The following is a 20515-nucleotide window of genomic DNA, read 5'->3' as shown; positions in this document are numbered from 1 at the left end:
ACCATGCTGAGAGGTGAATCAGAACAGGGTGAGCTTGTGAGGGCATCTCCACACAAAGGGAGCTCCCTCCCCACTTGAGACTAGAGGGGGCAATGAGATCCCGTGTGCATGGAAGGGGGTCTGAAGCACTGACACACCCCTAAGGAGCCTCCCTGCCCACCCCACTCAATCTCTCTCCCCCCCTCTCCAAGGCACTTGAGAACCAGCTGGAAAATGAGCCACAGTGCCCCGCTGGCATCAGCATGACTGGAATACAGCAACTGAAGGATATCACTTGTTCAAAATGACTGTAAGGTATAGAAAAGGGAGGCAGAGTCACACTATATGTTAAGAATATATATCCCTGGACAGAAATAGAGTGGGATGAGCTTGGTAGCCCCTCCGACAGTCTCGATTAAAATAAATTGGGTAAGGAATAAAAGGAACAAGGTTGGAGTCTACTACTGACCATCCAATCAAGGAGAAGGATTAAACTTTTGCAAAGCAAGTTTCCAGTGTTTCAAGGAGACATGATGTAGTAGTAATGGAGGACTTCAATTACCCCCATATATGTTGGGAGACAAATTCTGCCAAACATGCTCCCTCCAAGAAATTCCTGACTTGTGTGGGAGATAACTTTCTCCTCCAGAAAGTGGCGGAAGCAACTAGAGGATCAGCCATCCTTGACTTGGTTCTAACCAACAGATGTGACTCAGTGGATGAAGTGGCAGTTAAGGGAACTCTGGGGGAAAGTGACCATGTTGTACTTGAGTTCTTGATTTTAAAGGAAGCAAAAGCTGAGAGTAGCCAAATGTGTACCCTGGACTCCAGGAAAGCCGATTTTAATAAACTCAGAACAATGGTAAGTAAGGTTCCATGGTAAGTGACTCTAATGAGAAAAGGAGTCCAAGATGGGTGGGAGTTTCTAAAAAAGGGAATTCTAAAGGCACAATGGCAAACTATTCCATCAAGGAAAAAAGAAAGAAGACAGTAGAAGAAGCCAATGTGGCTTCACAAAAAGCTTACAGATGACCTGAAACCAAAAAAGGACACATACAGGAAGTAGAAAGAAGGCCAGACCACAAAGGAAGAGAACTGACAGGTAGCACAGAATTGCAGGGATGGTGTTAGGAAGGGTAAAGCTGAGAATGACCTCAGCGAGGGATGCTAAAAGCAACAAAAAAAGTGTTCTTCAGGTACCATCCATAGTAAAAGACAGAGAAAAGAAATGGTGGCACAGCTACTCAATGAGGATGGCAAAATGATAACAGATGACAAAGAAAAGGCAGAAGTGCTCAATTCCTACTTTGGCTCAGTCTTCTCCCAAAAGAGGGTCTATGATCCTCCTGACAAACATGAAGTTGACGGGGCAGGACTGCAGCTTGAGCTTGATAGACAAATGGTCAAGGAATACCTAATTACTTTGAACGGGTTCAAATCGCCAGGGCCCGATGAACTGCTTCCCAGAATATTCAAGGAACTGACTGAAGAACTCTCAGAACCACTGTATATTATCTTTGCAAAATCATGGATGAAGTGCCAGATGACTGGAGAAGGGTTAATCTGGACTTTGTCTTCTAAAAGGGCAAAAAGGAGGAACCTGAGAACCATAGACTGGTCAGCCTGACATCAATCCCTGGGAAAAATCTGGAGCAGACTATAAAGCGGTCAATCTGTAAGCATCTTGAAAACAATGCAGCTATTACAAGAATCCAACATGGATTTATCAAGAACAAATCCTGCCAGACTCATTTTTTGATCGGGTAACCTCCCTGGTAGACTGTGGGAATGCTGTGGATATAATAGAATCATAGAATAGTAGAATTGGAAGGGGCCTATAAGGCCATCAAGTCCAACCCCCTGCTCAATGCAGGAATCCAAATCAAAGCATTCCCAACAGATGGCTGTCCAGCTGCCTCCTGAATGCCTCCAGTGTTGGAGAGCCCACTACCTTCTAGGTAATTGGTTCCATTGTCGTATGGCTCTAACAGTTAGGGAGCTTTTCCTGATGTCCAGTCGAAATCTGGCTCCCTGCAACTTGAGCCCATTATTCCATGTCCTGCACTCTGGGACGATCGAGAAGAGATCCCGGCCCTCCTCTATGTGACATTTCATGTACTTGAAGAGTGCTATCATATCTCCCCTCAGTCTTCTCTTCTCCAGGCTGAATATGCCCAGTTCCTTCAGTCTCTCCTCAAAGGGCTTTGTTTCCAGTCCCCTGATCATCTTTGTCGTCCTCCTCTGAACCCGTTCCAGTTTGTCCGCATCCTTCTTGAAGTGCGGAGACCAGAACTGGACGCAGTATTCAAGATGAGGCCTCACCAGTGCTGAAGAGAGAGGAACTAATACTTCACATGATTTGGAAATTATACTTCTGTTAATGCAGCCTAATATAGCATTTGCCTTTTTTGCAGCCACATCACACTGTTGGCTCATATTCAGCTTGTGATCAACGACAATTCCAAGATCCTTCTCAAATGTCATATTGCTGAGCCAAGTATCCCCCATCTTATAACTGTGCATTTGGTTTCTTTTTCCTAAGTGTAGAACTTTGCATTTATCCCTGTTGAATTTCATTCTGTTGTTTTCAGCCCAATGCTCCAGCCTATCAAGGTCCCGTTGAATTTTGTTTCTGTCTTCCATGGTATTAACTATGCCCCCTAATTTTGTATCATCTGCAAATTTGATAAGCGTGCTCTGTATCTCCTCATCCAAGTTGTTAATAAAAATGTTAAAGAGCACTGGGCCCAGGACCAAGCCCTGTGGTACCCCACTCGTTACTTCCGCCCAGTTTGAGAAGGAACCATTGATAAGTACGTACGATTCTGGAGCAAAATTCAAAGGGATCTTGATAGGCTGGAGCATTGGGCTGAAAGTAACAGAATGAAATTTAACAGGGATAAGTGCAAAGTTCCACACTTAGTAAGAAGAAACCAAGAGCAGTTATAAGATGGGGGATACTTGGTTTGTTTTCTTAATTGAAGAAAATGTTTTGTATTGTTCTTTTCTTTTATATAATGTTGTTGTTGTTATGTGCCTTCAAGTCGATTACGACTTATGGCAACCCTCTGAATCAGCGAACTCCAAGAGCATCTGTCCTGAACCACCCTGTTCAGATCTTGTAAGTTCAGGTCTGTGGCTTCCTTGATGGAATCAATTCATCATTATGCTTCCTGACTCCTAACAGAGCAGAGCAGAGCAGAGCAGAGCAGAGGGAGCTGTCTCAGTTGATCTTCAGGTAAGGACATATAAGCAAGCCAGCTTTCAGAGAGCAAGCGAACAGAGCGAGTGAACAGGCAGAGCAAACAGGAGTTTGACAAAGGAGTTTGACAGGAGGTCATGGGGGAGGTCCATAAAAAAAACCCCAAACAAATTACTAATTCTCCTTGTACAGCGCACTGCATACTAGTGGGACTCTCAAGTTTACCCTGAAGTAGGACAGGACAAAGCACAAGTCACTCCAAAACAAGTAGTTAGAAAGAAACAGAGAAGAGAGTATGAAAGGCAAGGATTCTCCAGTGGTTGTGACCTGCAAGGTGTGTGCCGTTTGTTTTCTTGCCTGAGAACAACATGGTGTACACCTGCAACAAGTGCAAGCTCGTGGCACTGTCGGAAGAAAAAGTGAGAGGCCTGGAACGGAGGGTGGCCACACTGAGGACTATAAGAGAAGATGAAGAGTTCTTAGACAGAATGCTGGAACAACAGCAGCAAAGAGATGTGGAGGTGGAGGAGCAACAGCATGTGGTGGCAGAAGAGGAGACTGCTCTGGAGAGGAATAATGAAGTGGAGGAAACTCCGTAGGAAAGGGTGACAGGAGCAGAAGATCTAGAAGACACCCTTCACCAGTGGAGCTATGGAACTGCTTTCAACCACTCGAGGATGAGACTGGAGGACAGCCTGTGGTGGAAGAATTACAGGAGACCCCATGCGACAACGAGCGAGAGGCTGAAGCTCAATCAAGCAGGGGCAATGAAACCACGCCCCACAACAAGAAGAGAAGAGTACTAGTAGTGGGAGACTCCCTACTGCAAGGGATCAAAACCCAAGTATGCCGAGAAGATCCGTGGACTCGCCAGGTATGCTGTCTACCAGGAGGATGGATTAGAGATGTGACGGAAAGGTTGCCATCACTCATCAAGCCCACCGACAGGTATCCCTTTCTCCTCATCCATGTGGGAACAAATGACACTGCCAAACGGAGCTATGAAGAAATCACATCAGACTTTGAAGCTCTGGGAAGGAAACTCAAGGATTCTGGGGCCCAGATAGTTTTTTCATCCATCCTTCCAGTACTCAGAAGAGTAGAAAGGGAAACAAAAATACTCCATGTGAATGAATGGCTAAAAACATGGTGCCGACATGAGAGATTTGGATTCTGGGACCATGGGCTATGGTTCCTGGAAGATGGACTGCTGGCAAGTGATGGGTTGCATCTCACAAGGACCGGGAAGAATGTGTTTGGCCACAGCATGGAGAAATTCATCAGGAGGGCTTTAAACTGAATCCTAAAGGGGAGGGAGACGTAAACTTGGTGGTAACGACTGATGAAAGCTTATGCACAGTAGCAGGACCAAAGAGATCGGCTCTAATAGGGCCTAGTAACAGCCCTCAGAAAAATGTAGTTAGGAAGCCAAGCCATATATCACATGGTCTTCAATGTCTGTATACTAATGCGCAGAGCATGGGAAACAAGCAGGACGAACTTGAACTCTTAATACAGGAGGGTAATTACGACTTGATAGGTATAACTGAAACTTGGTGGGATGACTCACATGACTGGAATACAACAACTGAAGGATACAACTTATTCAAGAAGAACAGAAGGAATAAAAAGGGAGGTGGAGTCGCACTATATGTTAAAAATATATATCCCTGCACAGAAATACAGGAAGATGAGCTTGGTAGCTCCACCGAGAGTATCTGGATTAAAAGTAATGGGGCAATTAACAAAAGGAATGTGGTGCTTGGAGTCTACTACCGAACACCCAATCAAGGAGAAGATGAGAATGTAACTTTTGAAAAGCAAATTACCAATATTTCAAGGAGGCATGATGTAGTAGTAATGGGGGATTTAAATTATCCTGATATCTGTTGGAAGACAAATTCGGCCAAACACGGCCCCTCCAAGAAATTCCTGACTTGTGCTGGAGATAACTTTCTCCTACAGAAAGTAGAGGAAGCAACTAGAGGATCATCTATCCTTGACTTGCTTCTGACCAATAGAGGTGACATAGTGGATGAAGTGGCAGTTACGGGAACTCTGGGGGAAAGTGACCACACCATACTTGAATTCTTGATTTTAACAGAAGCAAAAGCTGAGAGTAGCCATACGCGCACCCTGGACTTCAGGAAAGCTGATTTTAATAAACTCAGAACAATTGTAAATACGGTTCCATGGCAAGCCACCCTAATGAGAAAAGGAGTCCAAGATGGGTGGGAGTTTCTAAAAAAGGAAATTCTAAAAGCACAATGGCAAGCAATTTCAACAAGGAAAAAAGGGGGGAAGCAGCAGAAGAAGCCAATGTGGCTTCACAAATAGCTTAGAAATGACCTGAAAACAAAAAAGGACACATACAGGAAGTAGAAAGAAGGCCAGACCACAAAGGAAGAGAACTGACAGGTAGCACAGAATTGCTGGGATGGTGTCAGGAAGGCTAAAGCTGAGAAAGAGCTGAGGCTAGTGAGCGATGCTAAAAGCAACAAAAAACCTTTCTTCAGGTATGTCCATAGTAAAAGACAGAGAAAAGAAACGATGGCACAGCTACTCAATGAGGATGGCAAAGAAAAGGCATAAGTGCTCAATTCCTACTTTGGCTCAGTCATCTCCCAAAAAAGGGTCTGTGACCCTCCCGGGAAACATGAAGTAGAAGGGTCAGGATTGGACCTTGACATTGATAGACAAATGGTCAAGGAATACCTAATCACTTTGAATGAGTTCAAATCGGCAGAGCCTGATAAACTGCATCCTAGAGCATTGAAGGAACTGGCTGAAGAACTCTCAGAACGGCTCTCTATTATCTTTGCGAAATCATGGAGGACTGGTGAAGTGCCAGATGACTGGAGGAGAGCTAATGTTGCCCCTTCAAATGTTGTCTTCAAAAAGGGCAAGAAGGAGGAACTGGGGAACCACAGACCACTCAGCCTAACATTAATCCCTGGAAAAATTCTGGAGCAGATTATAAAGCAGTCAATCTGTAACCACCTTGAAAATAATGCAGTGATTACTAGGAGCCAACATGGGTTTATGAAGAACAAATCCTGCCAAACTAATCTCATCCCATTTTTTGATCGGGTAACCTCCCTTGTAGACTGTGGTAATGCTGTGGACATAATATATCTCGACTTCAGCAAAGCTTTTGACAAAGTGCCCCATGATATTCTGATTGGCAAGCTAGCTAAATGTGGGCTGGATGGAACAACTATTAGATGGATCCACAGTTGGCTCCAGAATCGTACTCAAAGAGTACTTATCAATGGTTCCTTCTCAAACTGGGCGGAAGTAACGAGTGGGGTACCACAGGGCTTGGTCCTGGGCCCAGTGCTCTTTAAGATTTTTATTATCGACTTGGATGAGGAGACACAAAGCATGCTTATCAAATTTGCAGATGATACAAAATTGGGGGGGGCATAGTTAATACCATGGAAGACAGAAACAAAATTCAACGGGACCTTGATAGGCTGGAGCATTGGGCTGAAAACAACAGTATGAAATTCAACAGGGATAAATGCAAAGTTCTACACTTAGGAAAAAGAAACCAAATGCACAGTTATAAGATGGGGGATACTTGGCTCAGCAGTACGACATGTGAGAAGGATCTTGGAATTGTCGTTGATCACAAGCTGAATATGAGCCAACAATGCGTTGTGGCTGCAAAAAAGGCAAATGCTATATTGGGCTACATTAACAGAAGAATAGTTTCCAAATCGTGTGAAATACTGGTTCCCCTCTCTTCAGCACTGGTGAGGCCTCATCTTGAATACTGCATCCAGTTCTGGTCTCCGCACTTCAAGAAGGATGCGGACAAACTGGAATGGGTTCAGAGGAGGGCGACAAAGATGATCAGGGGACTGGAAACAAAGCCCTGTGAGGAGAGACTGAAAGAACTGGGCATGTTTAGCCAGGAGAAGAGAAAACAGAGAGGAGATATGATAGCACTCTTCAAATACATAAAAGGTTGTCACATAGAGGAGGGTCGGGATCTCTTCTCAATCATCCCAAAGTGCAGGACACAGAATAATGGGCTCAAGTTGCAGGAAGCCAGATTTCGACTGGACATCAGGAAAAGCTTCCTAACTGTTAGAGCCATACGACAATGGAACCAATTACCTAGAGAGGTAGTGGGCTCTCCGACACTGGAGACATTCAAGAGGCAGCTGGACAGCCATCTGTCGGGAATGCTTTGATTTGGATTCCTGCATTGAGCAGGGGGTTGGACTCGATGGCCTTGTAGGCCCCTTCCAACTCTACTATTCTATGATTTTATGATCTCGTTTGGCCTTCCTCTTTTTTGACTCCCTTCTGTTTTTCCCAGCATTATGGTCTTTTCTAGTGAATCATGTCTTCTCATTATGTGTCCAAAGTATGATAACCTCAGTTTCATCATTTTAGCTTCTAGTGATAGTTCTGGTTTAATTTGTTATAACACCCAATTATATGTCTTTTTCGCAGTCCATGGTATGCGCAAAGCTCTCCTCCACCATATTTCAAATGAGTTGATTTTTCTCTTACCCGCTTTTTTCACTATCCAACTTTCACATCCATACATAGAGATTGGGAATACCATGGTCTGAATGATCCTGACTTTAGTGTTCAATGATACATCTTTGCATTTGAGGACCTTTTCTAGTTCTCTCATAGCTGCCCTACCCAGTCCTAGCCTTCTTCTGAATTCTTGACTATTGTCCCCATTTTGGTATTGATAATCCCTGACAAGATCAATTTCCTCATTGTCAACTTTAAAGTTGCATAAATCTTCTGTTGACATTACTTTGGTCTTTTGACATTCAGCTGTAGTCCTGCTTTTGTGCTTTCCTCTTTAACTTTCAACAGCATTCGTTTCAAATCATTACTGCTTTCTGCTAAGAGTATGGTACCGTCTGCATATCTTAAATTATTGATGTTTCTCCCTCCAATTTTCACATCTCCTTCATGTTGGTCCAATCCCGCTTTCCGTATGATATGTTCTGCATATAGATTAAACAAGTGATAAAATATACCCGTCTCACTCCGTTTCTGACGGGGAACCAATCGGTTTCTCTATATTCTGTCCTTACAGTAGCCTCTTGTGCAGAGTATAGGTTGCGCATCAGGACAATCAGATGCTGTGGCACCCCATTTCTTTTAAAGCATTCCATAGTTTTTCATGATCTACACAAACCCCCTCCTCTTCAGATGCACACCTTAACGTGGTGAGGGGGTTTGAGTGTGTTGAAGAAGCTGAGAGCAATGCCGTCAGGAGTCTAGACCAAGAGGCTAGACTCCTAGCAGGGGCACCCAAGGCGGAATGGTCAAAGCTGAGACACCAGACTAAGATGCATCCAAACTCAGAGGAAGACAATGGTAAACCACCTCTGAATACCTCTTACCACGAAAACCCTGTGAACAGAGTATCCACAATGCAACACGAGATAGTGCTGGAAGATGAGACCCCCAGGGCAGAAGGCACTCACCGAGCTACTGGGGAAGGACAAGTACGAGTAGCGCTGTGACTAATGACGCAGCTGGGTCAAAGCCGAAAGGAAGCCCAGAGGCTGATGCGCACAGATGCGAAAGGAGAGTCCGGAGTTGTACAACGCACACAATAGGAACATGGAATGTGAGAAGCATGAACCAGGGAAAGTTAGAAATTGTCAAGCAAGAAATGGAATGCATCAACATTATAATACTTGGCGTGAGCGAACTAAAATGGATGGGAATGGGACATTTCCAATCAGGCAACTACAAAATATTTTATGCAGGAAATGAGAAATTAAGAAGAAATGGGGTTGCTCTAATAGTGACAAGTGATGTAGCAAGAGCAATTAGGAGCTAGAATGCAAGGTCTGAGCAAGTGATATCAATGAGATTAAACGGGAAACCTATTAACATAACCATCATCCAAGTCTACACTCCAACATCAAACGCAGAACAAGAAGAATTGGAGAGATTTTACGCAGAAGTACAGGAGGAAATTGATCACACACCAAAACAAGATATGATGATAATCATGGGGGACTGGAATGCAAAAGTAGGGAACAGAGAAGAACTAGGAATTGTGGGGAAATGGGGCCTAGGAGACAGAAACGAAGCAGGAGAAAGACTTATTGAATTCTGTGAAGCCAATGATTTGTTTCTTGCCAACACATTTTTTGAGCAACCAAAAAGACAACTATACACGTCATCATCATCAAAAGCTTTATTGCCAAGCCATAGGCCTTTACAATGTACGATATGCACTGTTAAAAACAACCATAAATTTTCAAACAAGGCCATAGACATACTGTATCAGACAATATCAATAGACTTCCAATAGGGTAAAGGAAAACGAGGTGATCTTAATACTACCTCCTAGGGTTCAGATGGCAAGTCTGTGGCATACTTTGCCCGTATTTTTTGCGCAGCAAGGGCGAAAAGTGCTACCCAATGCGTAACTGGAGGGTCCTGATCCGATAAAAGACGGACAATAATTTGTTGAGGGGAACCCTGTCGGATCAGTAGACCATCTAAAAATTTGGCTCTGGGATGAGAATATAATGGGTATTCCAGCATATAGTGGGGTAGATCTTCGACCACCCCGTGCCACAGATACATAAGCACTGTGCCCGGGGGACCTGGTTATATCGACCTAACAGGACCACAGTCGGCATTGTTTGAAATCTTGGAGCAGTGAATGCTTGCCTAAGACTTGGTGAAGTAAAATAAGTCAGGTAACTTGCCCTCTGGTGGTCCATCTTAATTGCCCAGAACCAACTTGAGAATTTGGAGTTGCTAATGGCCAGCCGATCAATCCAGTAACAATGTTGGAAAATTGCCTCTTTCAACTTGGCTCGATTCAACACAGTTAAGTGTGTTGTGGTTATATGATACGAATGGTATAAGCTCAATAGTCTGGAGCCCCAAAAGCTATCCCTTGAGGCCAGTTCATAAATTTTGATAGTTTGGTGGGGGCAGTTTTTAAAGATTCCCAATAATTAAACAGAGCATAATGAGCTCGGGTGCTAACTGGAGGAAGACCAAGCTCTGCTCGAAGAAATGCCGCTGGGGTACCCGGGGGTAAACACAAGAGTTTTCTTAAAAAACTGTTTTGAATTACCTCAAGGGTAGGCATAATGGATCTCTCCCAACCCCAAATAGGAACTCCATATAAAATCTGGGGAAGAACTTTATTTATAAAAAAATTTAGGGCAGGGAGAACAAGATTGCCTCCAACAGACCTATAAAAACTCAGGATAGCACCACAAGATCTCAAAGCTATCATTTTGATGTAATTTATATGTTTTTTCCAGGAAAGATTATCCTGGAAATAAATTCCCAGATACTTGATAGCATAGCATTGCTCGATTGTGTGGCTACCTACCGACCATAAAAAGTTTCGATGCCTCTTACCAAAAACCATGACTTTGGTTTTGGAATAGTTAATCCGGAGGTTTTCTTCAGCACAAAATGTGCTACATTTCTTAAGCAGTCTCCTTAAACCTACACGTGTCATGGACAACAGGACCATGTCGTCAGCATGCAATGGTAGCGACAGTTTCCTATTTCCAATCACAGGGGGGGGGGGGAATTCTGGCCCCATCAATTCCGTAGTTATTGCATTAAGATAAAAATGGAAAAGAATTGGGGCCAGTAGACAGCCCTGCTTAACTCCCATTTGTATAAGAATGGAATCTGTAAGAGTGCCTGTGACGCCCACCCTAACTCTGGCACAATTGTCAGAGTATAATTCTCTAATGAGAAAGAGGAGGCGCTTATCTATATTGGTATTAGGTCCACAGCCTTGCTCTATCTATAGAATCAAAAGCCACTGCTAAGTCGACAAAGGCTGCATACAAATGTTTCGTAGGGCCAAGCATGCTTTTTCTTGCAAGATAGTATACACATGGACATCACCAAATGGTCAATATAGGAATCAAATTGATTGTATAATTGGAAACAGAAGATGGAGAAGTTCCATACTTTCTGCAAAAACAAGACCAGGAGCAGACTGCGGTACAGATCATGAACTGATCATATTGAAAATCAGAGTAAAGCTAAAGAAGACCAACAAAGCAATCATAATGCCAAAATACAATTTAAATAACATCCCAGAAGCATATAAAGATCAAATAAGGAACAGGTTTGAGGCTTTAAACTTAGTTGACAGAGAACTAGAAGAACTATGGAATGAAGTCAGAGGCGTTATCAGAGAAGAATGCAAAAAGACAATACCTCTGGTTAAAAAGAAAGACCTCAATGAATGACTGAAGAAACTCTTAAAATGGTTAAAGAGAGAAGGAAAGCAAAAGCAAAAGGAGATAGAAACACGGTCAGAACCCTAAATGCAACAATACAGCGACTAGTACGTAGGGACAAAGAGAACTATAACAATAGTTACTGTATAGAAATAGAAGAGGACAAAAAGGGTAGAACAAGAGCCCTGTTCCAAAAGATTAGAGAAATGAAAGGGATATTTAAACCACGAGTAGGGATGCTGAATCAACATGGGAACACATTGACTGACCGAGATGAAATAAAAGGAAGATGGAAGCAATACACTGAAGAACTCTATAAAAGAGATGCAAGGATGACAGATTCATTCATGGAGGAACTATATGATGAACGTCAAAAAGACTAAAGTAATGGCAATAGAAGATTTATGCAACTTTACAGTGGACAATGAGGAAATTGAACTTGTCAAGGATTATCAATACCTCAGCACAATCATTAACCAAAATGGAGACAATAGTCAAGAAATCAGAAGGCTAGGACTGGGTAGGGCAGCTGTGAGAGAACTAGAAAAGGTCCTCAAATGTAAAGATGTATGACTGAACACTAAAGTCAGGATAATTCAGACTATGGTATTTCCGATCTCTATGTATGGATGTGAAAGCTGGATAGTGAAAAAAGCTGATAAGAGAAAAATCAACTCATTTGAAATGTGGTGTTGGAGGAGAGCTTCGCGCATGCCATGGACTGCGAAAAAGACAAATAATTGGGTGTTAGAACAAATTAAACCAGAGCTATCACTAGAAGCTAAAATGATGAAAATGAGGTTATCGTACTTTGGACATATCATGAGAAGACATGATTCACTAGAAAAGATGATAATACTGGGGAAAACAGAAGGGAGTAGAAAAAGAGGAAGGCCAAACAAGAGATGGATTGACTCCATAAAGGAAGCCGGAGACCTGAACTTACAAGATCTGAGCAGGGTGGTTCATAACAGATGCTCTTGGAGGTCACTGATTCATAGGGTCGCCATAAGTCGTAGTCTACTTGGAGGCACATAACAACAAACACAATCAAAGGCTTGGCTATAATCTATAAAGCACAGAGTGATTTCCTTCTGAAATTCCATGCTCCGTTCCATTATCCAACACATGTCCTTTGTTCTTCTCTAGTAGCTCGATGAGTGCCTTCTGACCTGGGGGTCTCATCTTCCAGCACTATCTTGTGTTGCATTGTGGATACTCTGTTTATAGGGTTTTCGTGGTAAGAGATACTCAGATGTGGTTTCCCACTGCCTTCCTCTGAGTCTGGATGCATCTTAGTCTGGTGTCTCAGCTTTGACCATTCCGCCTTGGGTGCCCCTGCTAGGAGTCTAGCCTCTTGGTCTAGACTCCTGACGGCATTGCTCTCAGCTTCTTCAACACTCTCAAACCCCCTCACCACGTTAAGGTGTGCATCCTAGAGGGGGTTAGCTTTTCTGCAATCTCCTTATCCTACTTTTGCACACCTTTGACTCCCTTGTCATCCAAGGGTCCAATTGCCTCCCTAGCCTAGTCCTACTCAGAGTAGACCCATTGAAATTAATGATCCTAAGTTAATCATGTCTATTAACGTCAGTGGGTCTACTCTGAGTAGGACTAGCACTGAATGCCACCCAATGTATTCAAAGAATTCTTTGTTGTTGGTCTTCCTGCTTTTATCGCCCCTAATTGCCTGCTTGTGTCTCTTTTGCCAAACTTTGTGTTGTCTTCATTTGGACAATGGACAGACTTGGCGTGAGGCAGGTTTCCATGTTCCTATGTAAGCAACATCAGAGACTCAACTCAGATGACAGTTGTAATTTCAGAAGGAAGAACAGCAGCTGGAAACAGGAATTTCAGTTAAGTGGATGAATTTCTACCACTGCTGTGCCTCCTGCCTATTGGTACCTGTCTGCCTTCATCAGGGAATGGGCTTCCAACAATCTTGGAGGGGGGGTGTCTTTAGATTCTGTTAGATGGAGCTTCCTTTGACTGAAGAACAGAATCTGCCACATGGCCCCCCGCCTATCTCTGACTGGCTCTCGGGACTCACACTTTTCCTGATGCTATGTGGTATTTTTCACCACCATATTATGTGCCAGGACAGAGTCTGTGATGCAAACCGTACACTTCCTTTTCTGCAAGATCTTCCTCCTCTTGAGACTGGCCTTGCCACAGAACATGCCTCTCTCTATAGCCTGCCACCATCTTGTGCCCTGGGTCTCCGTCTAAACCATTCGAGAAGATGGAGAGCCGCCTGGACTTGCACACTCTGCCACTTTGGCCAACAACTCAAGCACAAAAGGGATGGTAGGGCTGGGTCAGGACAACGATGTGAATGTTCAACAATGCTGTGATCAGCAGAAGGGGAAGCAGCCTCTGGCCTTCCCAACAAACACATGCACATAATCAGGACTCCTCTGCCATGAAAGCTGACCAGTGGGGCAGCCTTGTCTCCAACATGCATCTGGTTGGCCACACTTGGGGGGTCACCTTGGCCTCATCCAGCAGAAACAGTGAAGGGGGAAAGCAAACAGCAAGAAATTAAACGTGCTGTGAGGTGGTCCTGCACAGCCTCTCCCCCCCGACATCCAACATCAAAGAGCATGCAGGGGAGGGGGATGACACAGTAGCAAAGAGGTGGTTTCACGCTGCCAGGAGCCACCACCACACTCCACTCTGCCCGGTCTCGAAGGACTGCTGCCAACGGCCCCCAAGGGATGTTGCGCTCTGCCTGGCTGCCACAGGGACAGGGACATGCCCAGGTGCCCCAGGCTGCCTTGCCCTTCACCTACCGTGCCGCTCGCCACATGGCCCGCTTCTCTGCCTCCAGGGCCCGGCGCTCTGCTGGGGAAAGCTCGTTCTCGTGGGCACTGAGGAGCTCTGGACTCTGCATGCGAAGACGCTCTTGATGCCGCCTCTCTGCTTTGGCTGTCCTCACCGGTGCACCAGGCTCACTGCCTCTGGGGTGAGCTGGACTCACCCTGGTCAGAAGAGAGGATGACTCAGGGTGGGAAGGCACAGGGACACCCAACATGCACGAGAGGCGATCTGCTCCACACACACACCAGCGTCCTCCTTACCCAGCCGTGGATGTGGGCCGCTGCTCCAGCCGCAAGCCCTCCTCCAGTGAATTCCTCTGTGAGCCGTTGTGCCTCTCGGGCTCTGCAAACCTGGGAGAGAGACAGAGCTCTTAGGCACAGCCCAAGCAGGGGCCCACTTCAGCAGAACCTGTGCCTAGGAGATGAGGAGGGTGGAAATATTTCTGAACATCCCAGCCAGCAGAGAGGGGAAAGCCAGACTGGAACTAGGCAACTGAGAGCAGTGGGGCACAACAGCCAGACACAGAAGCCAAAGACACCTTCCAGAGGCATCTGGAAAGAGACACAGCCTGCACAGAGGTGTTTACAGACTCATAAATGCCAGAGGGCTTCAGATAATTCCACGCTGCGGATCATTAGGAAAGGCATTGAAAATAAACCTGCTGATAACACAAGGTCATTATATAAACATATTTTTATTATTATTATTAAATTTTATTTATACCCCGCCTTTCAGCCAAAGGCCCTCAAGGTGGCTTACAAAGAGAAATAAACACAGGTATAAAAATACAATATAAAATACAATATTTTTATTTATTTATTTATTTTATTTATCATTAAACTTATATACCGCCCGACTAGCAACCAGCTTTCTGGGCGGTGAACATAAAAACATATACAATAAAATTACAGGATCTGATATAACAAATACATAAAAACCATCTAAAATGAAATTACAACATTTACTTAATTAACTTAAATTAAAATGCCTCAGAGAAGAGAAAGGTCTTAACTTAGCGCCGAAAGGATAATAGTGTCGGCGCCAAGCGTACCTCCTCGGGGAGACTGTTCCACAATTCGGGGGCCACCACTGAGAAGGCCCTTGATCTTGTTACTACCATCTGGGCCTCCCTGTGGGTCGGGACCCGGAGGAGGGCCTTCGTAGTAGACCATAGTGTACAAGCCGGTTCGTATCGGGAGAGGCGTTCCAGCAGATATCGTGGTCCTGCGCTGTATAAGTCTTTATAGGTTAGTACCAACACTTTGAATCTAGCCCGGAAGCATATTGGAAGCCAGTGCAGGTGGGCCAGAACAGGTGTTATATGCTCAGACCGCTTGGTTCTTGTTAGCAGTCTGGCCGCCGCATTTTGCACTAGCTGTAGCTTCCGAACCGTCTTCAGAGGTAGCCCTATGTAGAGCGCGTTACAGTAGTCCAAACGTGAGGTTACCAGAGCATGTACCACTGATGTAAGGTCCTCCTTACTCAGATAGGGACATAGCTGGGCTACCAACCGAAGTTGGTAGAACGCATTCCGTGCCACCGAGGCTACATGAGCCTCAAGTGACAGGGAAGAGTCTAAAACGACTCCCAGACTACGAACCTGCTCCTTCAGGGGGAGTGTAACCCCGTCCAGGACAGGGTATGTATCCACCGTCTGACCAGAGAAACCATGCACCAGCAGCATCTCAGTCTTATCAGGATTGAGTCTCAGCTTGTTAGTTCTCATCCAGTCCATTGTCGCGTCCAGGCAACGGTTCAGCACATCGACCGCCTCACCTGAAGAAGATGAAAAGGAGAAGTAGAGCTGCGCGTCATCAGCATACTGATGACAATGCACTCCAAATCTCCGGATGACCGCACCCAACGGCTTCATATAGATGTTAAAAAGCATGAGAGACAAAACTGAACCCTGAGAGACCCCATATTGGAGAGCCCACGGTGTCGAACAATGTTCCCCAAGTATTATCTTCTGGAGACGGCCCGCCAAGTAGGAGCGGAACCACTGCCAAGCAGTGCCTCCAACACCCAACTCCGCAAGCCTCTCCAGAAGGATACCATGGTCGATGGTATCAAAAGCCGCTGAGAGATCAAGGAGGATCAACAGAGTTACACTCCCTCTGTCTCTCTCCCGACATAGGTCATCAAACAGGGCGACCAAGGCCGTCTCGGTGCCAAAACCGGGCCTGAAACCCGACTGAAATGGGTCTAGATAATCGGTTTCATCCAATAGCACCTGGAGCTGGTCAGCAACCACTCGTTCCAAGATCTTGCCCAAGAATGGAACAATAAAAGCAATACAATTTACAAAAAATTAATTAAATAACAAATAACATTGATGAGACCCCCAGGTCAGAAGGCACTCACCGAGCTACTGGGGAAGAACAAAGGACAAGTACGAGTAACACTGTGACTAATGACGCAGCTGGGTCAAAGCTGAAAGGAAGCCCCAGAGGCAGATGCACACAGATGCGAAAGGAGAGTCCGGAGTTGTACGACGCACACAATAGGAACATGGAATGTGAGAAGCACGAACCAGGGAAAGTTAGAAATTGTCAAGCAAGAAATGGAACATATTAACATTCCAATACTTTGCGTGAGTGAATTAAAAAGGACTGGAATGGGACATTTCCAATCAGGCAACTACAAAATATTTTATGCAGGAAATGAGAAATCAAGAAGAAACGGGGTTGCTTTAATAGCGGGAAGTGATGTAGCAAAAGCAATTAGGAGCTACAACGCAAGGTCTAAGCGAGTGATATCAATGAGATTAAACGGGAAACCTATTAACATAACCATCATCCAAGTCTACACTCCAACATCAAACGCAGAACAAGAAGAATTGGAGAGATTTTACGCAGAAGTACAGGAAGAAATTGATCACACACCAAAACAAGATATGATAATCATGGGGGACTGGAATGCAAAAGTAGGGAACAGAGAAAAACTAGGAATTGTGGGGAAATGGGGCTTAGGTGACAGAAATGAAGCAGGAGAAAGACTTATTGAATTCTGTGAAGCCAATGATTTGTTTCTTGCCAACACATTTTTTGAGCAACCAAAAAGACGACTGTACACGTGGACATATGGTCAATATAGGAATCAAACTGATTATATAATTGGAAACAGAAGATGGAGAAGTTCCATACTTTCTGCAAAAACAAGACCAGGAGCAGACTGCGGTACAGATCATGAACTGATCGTATTGAAAATCAGAGTAAAGCTAAAGAAGAACAACAAAGCACTCATAATGCCAAAATACAATTTAAATAACACCCCAGAAGCATATAAAGATCAAATAAGGAACAGGTTTGAGGCTTTAAACTTAGTTGACAGAGAACCAGAAAAACTATGGACTGAAGTCAGACTCATGATCAGGGAAGAATGCAAAAAGACAATACCTCTTGTTAAAAAGAGAGAAAGACCTTAATGGATGACTGAAGAAACTCTTAAAATGGTTAAAGAGAGAAGGAAAGCAAAAGCAAAAGGAGATAGAAACATGGTCAGAACCCTAAATGCAACTATACAACGACTAGTACATAGGGACAAAGAAAACTATTACAATAGTTATTGTATAGAAATAGAAAAGGACAACAAAATGGGAAGAACAAGAGCCCTGTTCCAAAAGATTAGAAAAATGAAAGGGAAATTTAAACGACGAGTAGGGATGTTGAATAATCAACAGGGGAACACACTGACTGACCGAGATGAAATAAAAGGAAGATGGAAGCAATACACTGAAGAACTCCATAAAAGAGATGCAAGGATGACAGATTCATTTACGGAGGAACCATATGATGAAGAACCAGAAATTTTAGAATGTGAGGTGAAAGCTGCTCTTAAAATTCTTGGAAGAAACAAATCACCAGGAATAGACGGCATACCAATAGAGTTGCTACAAGCTACTGAGACTGAATCTCTCCAAATTTTGACAAAAATTTGTCAAGAAATATGGAAAACTAAACAATGGCCCACAGACTGGAAACGTTCAATATATATCCCACTTCCAAAGAAAGGGGATCCCAGAGAATGCAGTAATTACCGAACTATTGCCTTAATATCCCATGCAAGTAAAGTAATGCTCAAGATTCTACAACAAAGGCTCTTGCCATATATGGAGCGAGAAATGCCAGATGTCCAAGCAGGATTTAGAAAGGGAAGAGGCACCAGAGATCATATCACAAACATACGTTGGATAATGAAATGGAGCAAGGAATTTCAGAAGAAAATCACCCTGTGCTTTATAGATTACAGCAAAGCCTTTGACTGTGTAGATCATGAAAAACTATGGAATGCTTTAAAAGAAATGGGGGTGCCACAGCATCTGATTGTCCTGATGCACACCCTATACTCTGGACAAGAGGCTACTGTCAGGACAGAATATGGAGAAACTGATTGGTTCCCCATCGGAAAGGGTGAGAGACAGGGGTGTATTTTATCACCCTATTTGTTTAATCTGTACGCAGAACATATCATACAGAAAGCGGGATTGGACCAAGATGAAGGAAGTGTGAAAACTGGAGGGAGAAATATCAATAATTTAAGATATGCAGACGATACCATACTACTAGCAGAAACCAGTAATGATTTGAAACGAATGCTGATGAAAGTTAAAGAAGAAAGCACAAAAGCAGGACTACAGCTGAAAATCCAAAAGACCAAAGTAATGACAACAGAAGATTTATGTAACTTTACGGTTGACAATGAGGACATTGAACTTGTCAAGGATTATCAGTATCTCGGCACAGTCATTACCCAAAATGGAGACAATAGTCAAGAAATCAGAAGAAGGCTAGGACTGGGTAGGGCATAAGAAGATAAGAACATAAGAAGAGCCTGCTGGATCAGGCCAGTGGCCCATCGAGTCCAGCATCCTGTTCTCACAGTGGCCAACCAGGTGCCTGGGGGAAGCCCGCAAGCAGGACCAGAGTGCAAGAACACTCTCCCCTCCTGAGGCTTCCGGCAACTGGTTTTCAGAAGCATGCTGCCTCTGACTAGGGTGGCAGAGCACAGCCATCATGGCTAGTAGCCATTGATAGCCCTGTCCTCCATGAATTTGTCTAATCTTCTTTTAAAGCCGTCCAAGCTGGTGGCCATTACTGCATCTTGTGGGAGCAAATTGCATAGTTTAACTATGCGCTGAGTAAAGAAGTACTTCCTTTTGTCTGTCCTGAATCTTCCAACATTCAGCTTCTTTGAATGTCCACGAGTTCTAGTATTATGAGAGAGGGAGAAGAACTTTTCTCTATCCACTTTCTCAATGCCATGCATAATTTTATACACTTCTATCATGTCTCCTCTGACCCGCCTTTTCTCTAAACTAAAAAGCCCCAAATGCTGCAACCTTTCCTCGTAAGGGAGTCGCTCCATCCCCTTGATCATTCTGGTTGCCCTCTTCTGAACCTTTTCCAACTCTATAATATCCTTTTTGAGATGAGGCGACCAGAACTGTACACAGTATTCCAAATGCGGCCGCACCATCGATTTATACAACGGCATTATGATATCGGCAGCTCTGAGAGAACTAGAAAAGGTCCTCAAATGCAAGATGTATCACTGAACACCAAAGTCAGGATCACTCAGACCATGGTATTCCCGATCTCTATGTATGGATGTGAAAGTTGGACAGTGAAAAAGGCAGATAAGAGAAAAATTAACTCGTTTCAAATGTGGTGCTGGAGGAGAGCTTTGCGCATACCATGGACTGTGAAAAAGACAAATAATTCGGTGTTAGAACAAATTAAACCAGAACTATCATGAGAAGGTAAAATGATGAAACTGAGGTTATCATACTTTGGACACATCACGAGAAGACATGATTCACTAGAAAAGACAATAATGCTTGGAAAAACAGCTGGGAGTAGAAAAAGAGGAAGGCCAAACAAGAGATGGATTGATTCCATAAAGGAAGCCACGGATCTGAACTTACAAGATCTGGGCAGGGTGGTTCAGGACAGATGCTCTTGGAGGTCGCTGATTCCTACAGTCGCCATAAGTCGTAATCGACTTGAAGGGACATAACGACAACAAAAACAACATTATAATAACAGATAAAATTAAATAACAAATAACATTATCATTATCGGCACCGCCAAGAAAGAGCAGGTGGTGTTGGGGGGGCGGCAGCTCCCGAGAGGCAGAAGGGTGACAGGCATTCGTTAGAGCGAAGCTGTTTGCTGTCTCCGCGTTGTCTTCCTCTCCATGTCCTCAGGCTCGCTCAGCGGCTGCTCCCCGCGCTTCTGCTGCTGGTGCTGGTTTATGTTGGGGGGTGGCTGTGGGAGCTCAGGCT

At 44.2% G+C, this 20515-nt stretch overlaps 1 protein-coding gene across 17 annotated transcripts in view; it reads right to left on the bottom strand.

Annotated features, from left to right (window-relative positions):
• Positions 1 to 20515, bottom strand: part of SCRIB (scribble planar cell polarity protein) — a 120565-nt gene that overhangs the window by 6820 nt on the left and 93230 nt on the right. For 16 of the 17 annotated variants that reach the window (XR_009760247.1, XM_061607270.1, XM_061607275.1 and 13 more), the window contains 2 exons: positions 14490 to 14579; positions 14202 to 14390 (listed from right to left, as the gene is read on the bottom strand). The exons of the other annotated variant lie outside the window; for it this stretch is intronic. Coding sequence is in view for 15 of the 16 variants with exons in the window: in XM_061607270.1 (XP_061463254.1) it covers positions 14202 to 14390; positions 14490 to 14579 (279 nt within the window). In the remaining variant the exon portion in view is untranslated. The remainder of the gene's footprint in view (positions 1 to 14201; positions 14391 to 14489; positions 14580 to 20515) is intronic. 17 annotated transcript variants of the gene reach the window in all.

Source organism: Rhineura floridana, chromosome 1 (genome assembly GCF_030035675.1).
Source record: "Rhineura floridana isolate rRhiFlo1 chromosome 1, rRhiFlo1.hap2, whole genome shotgun sequence".
NCBI lineage: Eukaryota > Metazoa > Chordata > Lepidosauria > Squamata > Rhineuridae > Rhineura > Rhineura floridana.
Note: the sequence above shows the minus strand (reverse complement) of the source record. Positions and strands in the feature narration are given on the sequence as shown.